Source organism: Sturnus vulgaris, chromosome 9, assembly GCF_052056855.1.
Source record: "Sturnus vulgaris isolate bStuVul1 chromosome 9, bStuVul1.hap1, whole genome shotgun sequence".
Lineage (NCBI taxonomy): Eukaryota > Metazoa > Chordata > Aves > Passeriformes > Sturnidae > Sturnus > Sturnus vulgaris.
The window spans coordinates 24,606,452-24,620,338 of NC_142251.1; the positions used below are offsets into that span (position 1 = coordinate 24,606,452).

Below are 13,887 nucleotides of genomic sequence, written 5' to 3' on the forward strand. Positions count from 1 at the left end.
CTGGCATCTAAAAATGGAAACAAATAAACCAGGAATATTAACAAAGCCCGGGAACAATGGTGCTGTGGTTCCTGCCCTGCTTCTGCACAGCTTCCAGCAGCTTTGTGCTGGTATGCTGGGAAGAAAGGGAGCCAGCATTTCTCTGAATGTTGGCTTACAGCATCTGCTTTGTTCATCCACTCTGGAGCTGTGCTTCAACTGGGGAAAAGGGTTGTGGGCATCTTCTGCTACCCCATTTTAAATTGGAGCCTGAAAGTCTTCCCAGCTTACAGAGTAAGGAACAGAGCCTGGCTTTGAGCAGGACTTACCAAGAGGGTCTGGAAAATGCTTATCAGACAGCAAATTGTAATCTTCTTCTGAAGTCAGGACTTTGCCTCCTGCAGGAATAACGTGATATTTAGGGCTGGCTCCCTTCTGGTAGGCCTGGAAAATCAATAGAGAGGAAGTATTGTCAAACAGAGATTTAAGGAGAGAGAAAACATAAAATACACAATTCACTGACAAGGCCAGGAGCTGACTCCATGATCCTTGTGGGTGCCTTCCATCTCAGGATATTCTATGACTCTAATGCATGGGGATATTGTCCAAAGGGAGAATCATTTTATCAGGCTGCATTTTGGAAATGTTCCCTAGGTATGTCAAATCTAAAACACAGTTAAATGTAAAAAACACGTTTGAAAATATCCTCTCAGTGCTTATCTGCTGTGGTGAGGAGTCAGGGATAGAAGGGAGGGAAGAAGGATGGGATTTTCTCCTGAGCCAAATTTGTTGGATTTGTCAGCCAGGATTAGTTTGACTATGGCAGCTTCCAGGCAAAAACCTCCACTGCAGTCAGCCTGGAGCCACCCAGACCCTGCTACTTCAGATCCAACTGCAGCAGCACAGGGCTGTATTACAGGGATGTGCAGGTGAGAAGTGTTCTGGGACAGGCACGGGAAGGTTCAAGTGCTGTTAAAAGGATTTGTTAGTTCTTGCTGATGTATCTGTCCAAGGCAGGGCACCCTCAGCCATCCCTGTGGGCTTCCACTGGTGCCACTCTGACGAGGACAAGGTTTCACCTCCTACTGCTGAAGACAAGGCAGCAGCAGCAAATCCACTTGCTCTTGGTTTATGTGAGAGAGTACAAGCAGATGCAGGATGCAGCACTCACCTCTTTGGTCTCAAAGCACTCCACAGTGTAGTCGTTTTTGATCACGACGTATCTGTCCTTCCACTTCTTCAGGTCCTCAGCAAAGTGCAGCAGCTCTGCTTCGTACAGAACTGTCCCAGCCTCCCCTGCAGGCTACAGGGACAATTGGTGACATTTGAGACTCCTCTGCACCACTGACCCTCTTGAAGCTTTTATTTCTACATTTCCATAACACTGCTCTGAGAGCTTTTGAGCTTTCAAATGCAATTTGAAGCCATGAATATCTCTGATTTCAGAAGGTTCTACAGACACAAGCAAATTCTTGTAGCCGAGGTGAGGAGGCAGCAGAAGAGCTCTGCCTTCCAGAACACTGCCAGATTTCTGAGACAGATTTATTTGCCTTTCATGCAAGATCAGAGAATCCCACAGTGGTTTGGGTTGGAAGGGACCTTATAGATCATCTAGTTCCAACCCCTGCAGGATGACTTGGAGTTCACCACCTCCCATTTTCCACTACATAATATAAATATTTCATTGATATGAAAAGCATATTATTATTTTATAATAAAGTAAATTGTTTCCCATTTCTTTGTAACGCTTTTGCATCTGTGCTGCAGTAATTGATATGCACCTTTCTGAAAGACACAGATCTTCTATTATGCCACCTCACTGCTTTACCTACTCATTTCAAGAGCATTGGAAATCCATGATTTCCAGTATGTTCAGTACATTTAAATATTTTTCTTCTTAATCTAGGAGCTGGTTCTCTGCATTCTCCTCTAATAAAGAGACTTTTGTCTCTCTTTTTGTCTCCCTTCTAATAAAAACCAGCTATCCATAGTTCACTCTACAGAGGGAATTATTGCCATCTTTTTTAAGGAACCCTGAGCCACGGATGACAGGATTAATTAAGTTTCCTACATGACCTCTTCTGTGCAAGTATGACCTCTGTCCCCAGATTTTGCAGAACCTTGCAACCAGCAAGAAGGAACCAGTTTTGTTCAAATATCCAACTCTTTGTACTCATGTCATGGTTCTCCTCATGCCATGATAAACAACTAAACAAGACCAAAATAAACATGAATCTTCAAAAACAAAACACCAAACCTGCACCCAGATGCAAATTTCCCATCCCAAACCAAAACGACCCAAATCCACCACCTGCACATGCAAACTGCTGTGTGCACTTGGGTCACAGACAGGAGAATCGGTGTCCCCCTACCCTGGTTTTCAGGAAGCAGGACTGGGAGTGGCGGTGCTGCTCCAGCTCCTCCTGTATGTGCCTGCAGAAAGCCACGGCGTACTGGCGGCGGTAGTGGGGGCTGAAGTTCTTGATGGTGGCCTCTGTTTTCCCTGAGGTGAAAGAGACATTTAAATGTATTTCATGTGCATGGCTTCACAAGCTGTAACACAGAAACGAGGCACTTCTCATCAGCGACCTGAATTCTTTCACTCTGGAGAAGAGACAGCTCCAAGGTCACCGAACAGTGACCTTCCAGGACCTGAAGGGAGCCCCCAGGAAAGAGGGAGGGAGACTCTGGACAAGGGATGGAGTGACAGGATGAGGGGGAATGGCTTCCCACTGACAGAGAGTGGGTTTAGATTGGCTATTGGGTAGGAATTGTTCCCTGGGAGGGTGAGGCCCTGGCACAGGGTGCCCAGAGAAGCTGTGGCTGCCCCTGGATCCCTGGAAGTGTCCAAGGCCAGGCTGGACATTGGGGCTTAGAGCACCCTGGGCCAGTGGAAGGTGTCCCTGCCCAGGGCAGGGGGTGGAACTGGAGGGGCTTTAAGGTCCATCTAACCCAAACCATTCCATGATTCCATGAGAAGACCACCTGAGTGTACCAAGGGCCACTTGCTGCACAGACCAGCAGACTCTTGGAGATGCATTCAGAGGGAATTTGTCCAGAAAAACACTGGGTTTGGGACTTGTTTTTTTCTTCTAATAGCAAGCAAAGAATTCCCCAAATCCATTTCTCTAAGGAAAGATGCTCTCCACCTCTCCCTGAGACACACTGCCCCAGAGCCAAGGGTAGGCAAGGGGTGAAAGGGTTCTCAAAGAGAACCAGTGGCACTGGCTAGTGTTCAGCCTCAGGAGCCAATTTTATCACTTACTGAGATTCTAAAGCTGACTCAGAGCTCTACAAAAGATTTTTCTAGGCTTGGGCACTACAGTCTCATCTTTGTTTTAATGTAAAGATATCCTCAGTTGGACTGCAATAATAACCACTAATCTGGTATTGTCTTGCTGTGATCAAGATCTCATGGGTAACAGCAACAGCAATAAACACAATTCTTCTTCTCAAAGTCTCACTTCTGAGAATCTTAAAATAATTTACAAGCAATTAACTCATTAACCCTACCAAAGAAATAATAGTGCTTTGCAGACAAGGAAGGGAAGCTAAAATTAAAGGCATGTACATATATGTGACTGAAAGAGTCTGTAGCAATGCAACAACTAGAACCTGGCATATGATCTAGAGAGCATCCCAAACATCCTGGATACTGCAGAGATCCCTTTTTTCTTGGTATTAGGGAGCTCCATGCCAAAGGGCTTTTTCTGAGCCTACAACAGAGAAATGCAATTTCACACCTCAAGTAACTTTGATGCTTTCAAAATTTCATTGTTTTTCTGCTTGGGGAGGAAAAAACATCGTATTTTCTGTATGAGAAAAAAATGGTAATTCCTGAACTAACATTTATATGGACTCGTAGACCAGGACTGGCACACAGCATTCCTGAAATGGAATTCCTGGAGTGTTCAAGGCCAGGGGTGAAGAGCAGTCTGGTTTAGTGGAAAGTGTCATTGCCCATGGCAGGGTATGGGACTGGATGGTTTTGAAGATTCCCTCCCAACCCAAACCACTGTGGGATTCTATAAATTATTCCTTAATTTCCTAACACTGATGTGCATGAGAGGACAAAGCCACATGCCAGCTCTGCTTCTGCAGGTGAATTTCCAGTGTGATGCAGAATCAGATGCATCCCCCAGGTTCAGGGGCCTGTGACCAGCTCCGAGGGGTGAGCTGGAGCCTTCTCCTTTGTAAGCCCCAGTGAGATTGCTGCCTTCCACTGAACTGGAAGCCCCTTTTCCCCCACTCCAATCCCACACCAGCACTGGGAGACAGGCCTGATGCCCTGGAGCCCTCTGGATGCCCTGGAGAAGCCAGCTCAGCGTGGGCACAGCCACCCCCCCCCAGCTGGAGGGATGTCAGAAGCAGAGTCACTTCACCACTTATGTAACTCTCTCACAGAATTACTTTTGAGACAGCACCCAGTGACAATCTGGACTCTGAATCTTCAGTGTTAAGACAGATCTTTAGAGACATACTGATTATAGGATGTGCTTGGCTATAACAGCAGGATATGGTGCTGCTAAAGCAGAATATCCCAGCCCTAGAAAAACTAGCCTGCTTTAGGCAGAGGCACAGACTTATTCTCCAAATAAGGACAAAGTTTCCCAAAACCTTCTTTGCAGCATTTTTTTTCCTCCTGGTCCCAGCCAGCAGTAGGATGCTGCTGGCCCCAGCCCCAGTGGAGTTTCCTGCTCAGGGTTTGCCCCTATTTTGCACTGTGGCTTTTTCTTTCCCAGCTCACATCATCCTCTTGATCTGTTAGAGAGGGCTCTGGGACACTGCACCTCACTTGACTACTGCCTGCATCCTGCAGTAAAAGTTTGTGGAGGAAGTGGGACAAAGAATAAAATTCTGGTGTTGGGAAAAAACTTGCAACAATCAGAGGAAATACCTGCAATTTTGCCAAAGTCTTTCAATTAAGGCTAAACGGCCTCAGAAGTGTCATTCTTCACTGTCACTTCTGCTTAGATCAGCTTAAAGCACAATCACTGAAGGGAAAGAAACTCTGCAATTCACAACATATAAGTCAGAAATGGGACAATGATGATGTAACTTTTATGTGCAGACTATATTTATGACAAACCAAAACATTAATCAAGAGGCAAATGTTTCTTCCAATCCTCACACTACATGTTACAAAGGAGCTTTGCATTAAAAATACCCCTCTCTCTTAAAATTAGAAGGAAAGTTTATTTAAAGAGATTGTGAGTGGCACCACATGAGGACCTGGCCTTGCAGGGCTCAGTTGAACAGGAATTGCCATGGTGGGAAGAGAAGCAGACAGACCCTTGATCCATTGTGTTTCTCAATGGATCTTTAAACTCTTTTGGTTTACAGAAAATAAAAATATGCTATCTGAAAATAAACATGATGGAAACAGTCCTGAGTGACAGAAACTCTTCCCATGAAATGATAACGTGGGGCAACTGGAGATAAAATACTCCAGGGCAGTTGAAAAATGAGTTCCCCTAATTCTTTTCCAAATTTAGTGTGGCTGGCTTAGTCAGAGCTGTTTATATGGAGCACGGCCAATGCTCCCATTTGGCTGCTCTGGCAACAGCACAGCTCCAGCCCATAGAAATGGGATCTGAATGCCAGCAGCTGGGATGTTTATCCTAGGAGAATGAGGAGTCTGAATGAGGAGCTCCAGGAGGAGCCTGCATGTAACCTCCTGCTCCTGTGCTGGGCCACGAGTTGGACTCAGTGACTGATCCCTGTGGGTCCCTTCCAACTTGGGATATTCTGTGATTCCATGAGCTGAAATTACCAACAGGAAAAGACAACTGTGATGGAGGTGAAAGGATTTCCACCAAATTAGCATGGCAAGGGTCTGTTCCTCCTTTGCTGAGGGTTTAGATCCTGCTCCAGAATAAACTTTACTAACACTTCATGATGAACCTCCCACTCCACAGAACTGCACAAAACTTTAGCATGAGTTCTTTTAAGGCTAAAAACAAATGTCACTGCAAAACTGAGAAACAAGAAACAATATACCCGTTACCTTCCTGGATTTTTTTTTTCCTTGCTTTTCCCCTGCCTTTGGCCTTCTTAATTGTGTCACTCATGTTGGACACTCGTGTGTAACTCCAAGTCATCAGGCCCATAGAATGGCCTTAAATACCCAACTTTATAGTGGGGGTTTCACTGCTTTTATTGAAATATACAACTGACATACAGCTTTTTCAAACAAGGCACTCTTCATCAAGTTCTCCCAGGAATGATGTTCTGCTGGTCTAGCCACCAGCAACCAGTGCAGCCCATCTACCCTGCCACATCTCCCTGCTCTCAGCAACATGTTACCACGTGGCCAGTCCAGGTGCAGGTCAGGAAAACCCGGGAAAAAAGGTCAGAAAACAATAACTTTTTGGCTGGCATACAAGAGAGTTATTGCTCACACTCCCAGAACTTCAGCCATTTGGAGGTTAAGAGTGGAAAAGAGGGAAGGACTTGCCATAAAAGCTATTTTACTTAAATATCTGTGTTTGGCAGTAAGATGAACCTTTCAAGAGTAGGAAAATGTTCACAATCCTTCCCCATCACAGCACAATTGCCTGCACTCAGCACCTTTTGGAAAAGGTTTTCCAAATATACCATGACCAGTGATATGAATCTCTTTGGAGCTCTGGGGACTGATGTATTTTGATGTATCACCATTTAATCCCCAGGGGGCATGAATGTAAAGGAAGTAGATGATTTGCTGCATTAAAACAAATCCTGGACAAAATAAAACCTAAAAGAAATAGGCACTGTGTGTGCTGAATGTCAGGACACCCAGTACTTCAAACAAGTAAAGCAGTGAGACAGAACAGGAAGAAATCACTTTGTCTTACTTACTTCACCAGGCCATGAGCAAAGCTCTCAGAAAACAATTTAAAATGATCACCTGATCATACCCACAGAGTGATTTACAAGCCAAGATGTAACCCACAACTGGGGACATGCCTTTAAATTATAAACTAGAAGCCAATTAATCTATATATACTGTGTGCTTTAATGCAAGTTGAGCTTCACAATTACTACTGTCCACCCATCCATCTTTCTATGCATAAAAACAGTCTTATTCCCATGGCCCATCAAGGTAGCAGCAAAATGAGTTAACAAAAATAATTCCAGTGTTCAGCTCCTGGGCTGCCTTCATCCCAAGTCCAAGAAAAGCATAATTCTGATAAACACCTGAAATTGCAGATGCTCTACATAAGCCCTGAAAGCTGGATGTCAGCCCTGAAATGGGCTGGATGCTCAACAGGAAGAGAAGGAAGCAGCCACTCACCATAAAAATTGCTTTTCCTCAGATCACCCCTTCACAGCAAATATCATTAGCAGTTGTTAAATGCATCTGGCAACTGAAAACCTGTGAAAGTGACTCTGTTGGGCATATCCTGACAGTGCCCACCACCTTCCAGTGCTCTGGGATATAGAACAGTGCAGTGGGATTTACAAGTGATTCCCCCTTTCCTACAGTATTCTTCTTTGTGCAGTACTTACAATACCACCAGGGAAGTGTTTCAGTTCAAGGGCTCCCAGACTTTATCTAAGAAGGCAATGTAAACTGCTCTCTTTGCTGTTGAAAGCAGAACTCATTTTGATCTTTATTTGTAGAAATAGTATTTTAATTATTCTGAGTCATGACTTAATACCTGTTATGACAAAAAGGGATGGCAGACACAAATCCCAGGTTCTGATTTGGCTGGATCACCTCTCTCAGGTTTGTTTGCACTCAGCCAAACCCAGCAGCTCTGGTGGAGCCACACCTCTTTCCATACAGGAACATGTGGTTTGCACCTGGTAAAATACTGAAACCAATTATTTATCCCAGCTTTGCTTTACATTAATGGAGACTGCTCTTAATAAAAACGTACAATCCTGTAACTCCAGAGGTGTGCACACACCCTCAAATCACCTGTTTGTCATGCTGGCAAAATCCCTGTTAGTCACTCAGGGCAGAGGAGTGGGTAACACCCATTACACCTCGGATCAGCCTCTACTCGAATCTCAGCATAGAGCACTCCTCGGGTGCTTAGTCCATCTTCTCTATAGGAAAAAACTGATGCTGTCTTGTGAAAAAATCAGACTTTTTTCGCAAGTTTGGAAGCTGAGACCATGGGTGTGATATTTGTTTCACAGCAAGCTAAACAAACATGTTTGTAAATTCATGATCCATGGCAAAAGAGGTGCCAAAAATAACAGGCTCCATTCTAACCTTGCAGATTGGCCTTTCTACAATTTTATCCCTCTACTTTGCTCTTCCTCAAGTGCTGTGCTACATGAGGCTGAATTTCATACTGAGCTGGACAATTATCCCATAGATTTCCATACTTGTATTGCTCCCAGGCAGCTTCAAGAGCATCTTTCATTCAGAGGGAGCAGATTGAGCTGAGTGAGACCCCATGCACTCTATAAAAAATGCTTGAATAGCTCTGATCTAACTATGGAGCTTGCTGGTTTAAGTTAATTCTGAATGTTGTCTGATTATTAAAAATGAAGAACAGCAGAGCACAGATCCAGCACAGAGAGTGGCTCAGGTCAAACTCAGAGACTCATTCCTGCAGCCAGCTTTCCCTTCCCCTGCTCCCACTGCCCAGTCCTTATTTATGGGAGAAGGAAGATTTCACAAGTTGCCTTTGCACTTCTGTCAGGTTAAAAAAATCCTAATAATAATGAATTACATAAAGGCCAGTGCTTGTGGTTAATCAGGCTGAAACAAGCCATGGGTTTTATTAACACGGTGTCAGATAAGCTTATCTCAAAGGCTGCTGAAATCTACCCTTTCTTGGTCATGGTGTTAGAGGCAGCAATGCTCTGTCTAGAAACAATTACTCACAGATTCTGTGGCTGTAGAAGAAGAGATTACAGGTGACCTTGCCCCTGATAAATCACAGTTGTACTAATTACCAAAGAAGAGGAATAGCCTTGTCCTTAGTGGGTCACAGCTGTGACTAATTAAGATAATTTAAGATAAAAGGTTGGCTGGGAAGGAGAATCTTGGAGGAAGAAGAATGAAACAAGGGAGGGAGTTGCTGTAGTAAAAGATGTGCTGTGAGGTCAGTCTGGGTCTGACGAATTCGGAGCCTGCAGCCAGAGCTGAGCTGGGTGAAAGAGGGTTCAGAGTCTGCAAACCAACACCTGCAGCCCCAGCCCAGCAGGCAGAGTCTGCAGCTGGACCCTGCAGCAGGAGCTTGCTGTGGTCAGTCAGGATGGCTAAGCTGTAAAGAAGAATAAACTGGGACCCTTTTCGTGTTGTTGAATGAGAGTCTGTGTCTTGGCTCATTTCTACCCCTAATGAGAGGTCTGCTGCAACAACATTCAACTAGAATAAGGTCTGACAAAACTTTATTTATAAGCTTCTTTCACAGCACCAGGAGGACTTGAGATTGAATAACTCAATGAACCCAGTCTAATTCCTGGAGGGGGGTCACATGAAATTAAACTATGATCCATGGTAAATAAATTTGGTGAAGGTCAATGGTTTTCAACTTCTGGGGTTTTTTTCCACTCCCTGAGCCACTCATGGGGACACAGACACCAAGCATGTCTTGAGCAGCTTTCTCCAACCCAGACCTCAGCACCACATTACATGTCATGGGAGGTCACACAAAAATGTTTCTTGGGAATATTTAAACAGCATTCCATAAACATAAACCAATGTTACATCACCCTTTAAATCAGGGTGATGCATTCCCCCTTCCCTCCCTTTTGGGTGACAGTTACCTCACTGCCCAACCATCCACACAACAAAAAAAAACAAAAAGAGACAGAGACACAGATAACAGAAACAGCCATCTTCATGGCATTAGCTGAAGCTTTTTTCTGAATATGTATATATTTATACAGACACACACCTTCAAAAAATTATTTCCATGCAATACTTGGCATATGCTCATAGATCTGGGGCATACTTATACTAATTTCTTTTTTCTTAATTACTTTGCCAAATTATACCACACTTCATGGCTCTATCACAAAATTATTCCAGGGACTATGTGACATGGACCAAAGCTATGAGTACACACACATCTTTCCATGAGGGGCTTCATTTATGTTTCTTTACCTTAGTCATAAATTCCCTTCATTCCCTCACCATTCCAATTCCTTTCACCATTGGCCCAAATGCACTCCTCAGAATACTGCATTTCCCACAAAGTCATCACTTTTTAAGCACTCTAGCAGAAGCCATTATTCCATGGCAGGATTTTATTCCATTTCTCTTCAACAAACACACAAACTCCACAGAACAGAATAACAAAATGAGAATAATGGTAACATTGGAGCCTCTTTTCTTACAATTTTCCTCATCCATTCTAAGGCATTTGCTTCTCTTCTGGTTCCTGTATACACTGAAAATGAGTAAATACCATGATTTGCAAAGGATTTTCAGCTAAGCCTATGTGCAAGAAGGGTAAAACCAAGACTAATCTCTCAGAAGTCTCAAAGCAAGGACATTTATTTTAATGACCTCCCAACACAACCACTCCTTGATTTTATCACGGGAAATAATTTCAGCCTCAAAGCCCCTTCTTGCCATTCTGAACCCCACTACAACACCTGGGTAAATATACAGATTTTAACCCAAAACCAAGCACCATTCAGATTTTTAGGGCCCAAGACCATACTCATGTCACAGTTGTGCCAGTTGGAACCATTTTCCAATTTCACCTGTTTTGCTTTGCTTGTGCCAACACCTCCTCCCCTTGGTCCTCTGTAGGGCAGCAAGTGTGAAAGGGAATTTTGAGGGAGACAAAGAGCCAACTCTTTGTGAAAAATCAATATTTTATTCCTCTTGCCCCTCTTTTAAAAAGGACAAAAATTTATACATATATATGTGTGTATATATAGATAATATTAAGCTTCTAATAAAAATTTATAATACAGGAAGAGGAGTATGCAAAATGCAATTCACATTCCAAAGGATTTTAAATTTTTTTTACCTGACTTCCCACTTTACATTGAGCTTGAACAACAAAAATGGAAACATTTTTCCTTTGCAGTGCATATTTAGTCATTTGTTCAAGCTCTCAGTAGTTTCATGTTACAATACTGGAACACAACTGCAGGAAAAAGTAACTGTTGTCAGAGCAAAACATTGGGCAGAGGATGGGAGAACTTTATAAAACTCAGAAGTTTGAGTGAAGCTTATAAAATCTCTTTAATCTGTCGTGTATTTTGTTGTTACAAAGCTTATAAAATCTCTTTAATCTGTTCTATATTCTGTTGTTACACAGCAGGGTGATACAAGGGGATCACCTTCTGATGTCACATGGACTTTGGCCACGCAGATGCTACAGCAGGAATTGTTCCAGGCTCACACAACCCACAAGACAAAAATGTTCCACAGCACTACACTGTGGTTAATCCTTCAAAGCCTTAGCTAAGACAAATTAGACAGCCTCTCCTTGCTGGTAGTCTGTTCTCATGTTCAGAAAAATAATATAATAGCTCTAAAAATGTTTGCTAAATCATAGATAGATTTTAAAAAAGGACTGCATTCATTCCTTTGCAAGGAATACTTCCAAGCATTAAAAGGGTCAACACTCATACAACTGAAGGTCTCCCCTTTCACAAAGAAACCCTTCTCTACGTTTCCATGGGTGGTAATGTCCCTCAGGAAATCCACACTGTTCACTGGATTTATTCACTCTGCAGGAGACACAGGAGGAAGCGTTGGTGCCTCATCCTGTGGGAAAGGTTTCTTCACATGACTGCTAAAAAAGCATCAATTAAGGTGGAATTTAGAAGACAAGTGTATAATTATTACATGAAGCTGCTCACCCAACCTTGTGTAAGACAGGTTTTTCTGTGCTTATTACAGATGGGGAAGGGAATCTGCAGGTCTGAGACACAACAGATCAGCTGTGTAATTCAAATTAATGAAGAAACACAGGGAAGTGGTTCCAGAAAGGGTTGGGATGGAGGAAGATGCACTGATGCTGCTGAAGAGGAGACCTTGCACACATCTCCTCTCACTCCTCAGTGTTGGCCTGGTTCTCTCAGTCACACTTTGCTCTGACTCCCAGAGCAGCTGCTGCTGCCCCAAAATCCCATTTCAGGATAGGTCACAGCCTTTTGCTCTCTTCCAGCTGTGAAACGGGTGCAAAAGGAACAGAATTGGCCTCTTCCCTTGTGAAACTGATTAAATCACTCCAAAAACCCCTACTAAATCTGGTCCAGGGACAATTCAAGGGAAGAAGCAGAGAAAATGAGGCAAATGAAAACAAAAGAAATGGGAAAAGACAAACAGAAGATGGGAGATGGCCCTCTGGCTGCCTGGGGCTCCCTGGCATGGGAGACCTGCCAGTGCCCTCCTTTCCCCTCTTTTCTCCCATTCAAAGTTGCACAAGGATATAATCAAGATTCCAGGATTTCCAAAGCACTGTAAAAGAATAAAACAAACATTTTGGAGTTTTTCTTCGGTTAAGCTGAAAGGACCCATTAAACTTCATTAATTATTCCTTACTTGGCAGAGTTCATGCCTGTGATTCCTTCTAAATTAAAGCTGGGACCTTACTAATAAAAATACACCTTCTGCTACCGAATCGGGAATAATTCCTGAAATTTTATCCTGAAAAGAGGTCAAGTAAAAATCCAAACAACCCCTAACTTTCTGCAGCTGCAGCAGTATCAAAGATGAAGGATTACCTTTACATTCCCCAGGTTTGCTGTTCCTACAACCCACCAGTGCCAGCAATCCACATCACCAGAGGCAGAAATACTCCCGGGTGACAAGGGCATCGGTTAGGGGAATTTAAGGAAAAAGGGAAAACAAAGAACCGTGTTCAGAAAGAATTTGATGTAAATGCCACAGAGGACACCCACAAAGGAACACTCCTCCTACAGTCTCTCCTGTGCAAATGTGGGGGGTTAAGGCCTCTTTGTTCTGGCACACTGTTCAGAAGTATTTATTTTCTTTTTCAGGATGCTATTTTTAACCATAACTCAGAGAAAGGCCAGAGCCTGGGAGTGTCTGACTGCAGCTCCCAGACAGACCCAGCCAGTGTCACTTGCTGTGACAGAGGGTGGTGACACACAGCTCTGCAGCTCCCACTTGCCTCGTTTCCTCCACGGGGCTGCTTTCACCAAAATCCACTTTTATTCACCGAAATCAGTTCAGGGGGGCTCCATCCAGCCACCTGATGTGCCAAGTGCTGTGCATTACTCTTCTTCCTCCTGGACCACTTTCAGTTCCACATGAAAGCATCACTGGGAGGACAGCAGTTACCACTGGTGTTTGTTTTCTCCATTCCTAAGAGGAATTCCCAGGAAGAAGCTCCACTCAGCTACTGTCCCTCTCACTAAGCCTGTGCTTGAGGCTCCTTGGCTACTCTGCTCTTCCGCCCCAATGTTTCAATGTTCCTTCCTTCTTGAAAAAAAAAAAAAAAAAAAAAAAAAAAAGGAGATAAGTTGCCTCATTTCCTCTCCATTTATCTTTCACGTTCAAAAGGGCTTGTGACAACATGACTTGAAAGGAAAAAACCAAATCCAAACCACCTTCTCCCTGTGCTGTGTTTGTACAGCAGGACCACGTGAAGCCTGGGCTCAGAAAGGCAGCTGGGCAGGTTATTATGAAGAGGAGGAAATTTGTTCCTGAGAATGCTCTGGGAAATGGGTCTGGGAGAGCTCTCCTGCTGCTCACAGTGACCCTGCACCCCTGGAGGCCTTCATGGCCCTCCATGTGCAGACACACCAAACTGTACACCTGCACACCAGGCCTGTGGACACACATAACCAACCAGGAGATGCTCAAGGCTTGGGGTTATATCCATGCTGGATATAAAGTTCAGTCAGTGCATTTGGAAGTTTGCTTTCATCTCTCTTGCCTTTGTCTGACTGGTTATGGACCTCCAGTTTTGTAAGTCCCAGCTCTTCCATCAAAGGTCTCTATGAAGTTGTCCCCATCAATCCAATCTG

The 13,887-nt window shown here is 43.8% G+C and overlaps 1 protein-coding gene across 1 annotated transcript in view; it reads right to left on the reverse strand.

Annotated features, from left to right (window-relative positions):
* The window catches only part of NIBAN1 (niban apoptosis regulator 1), a 55,537-nt gene that overhangs the window by 25,978 nt on the left and 15,672 nt on the right, over positions 1 to 13,887 (reverse strand). The window contains exons 2-4 of the mRNA XM_014886696.2: positions 2,352 to 2,482; positions 1,151 to 1,282; positions 309 to 423 (exon numbers count right to left, since the gene is read on the reverse strand). Of these exons, the coding sequence (XP_014742182.2) occupies positions 309 to 423; positions 1,151 to 1,282; positions 2,352 to 2,482 (378 nt within the window). The remainder of the gene's footprint in view (positions 1 to 308; positions 424 to 1,150; positions 1,283 to 2,351; positions 2,483 to 13,887) is intronic.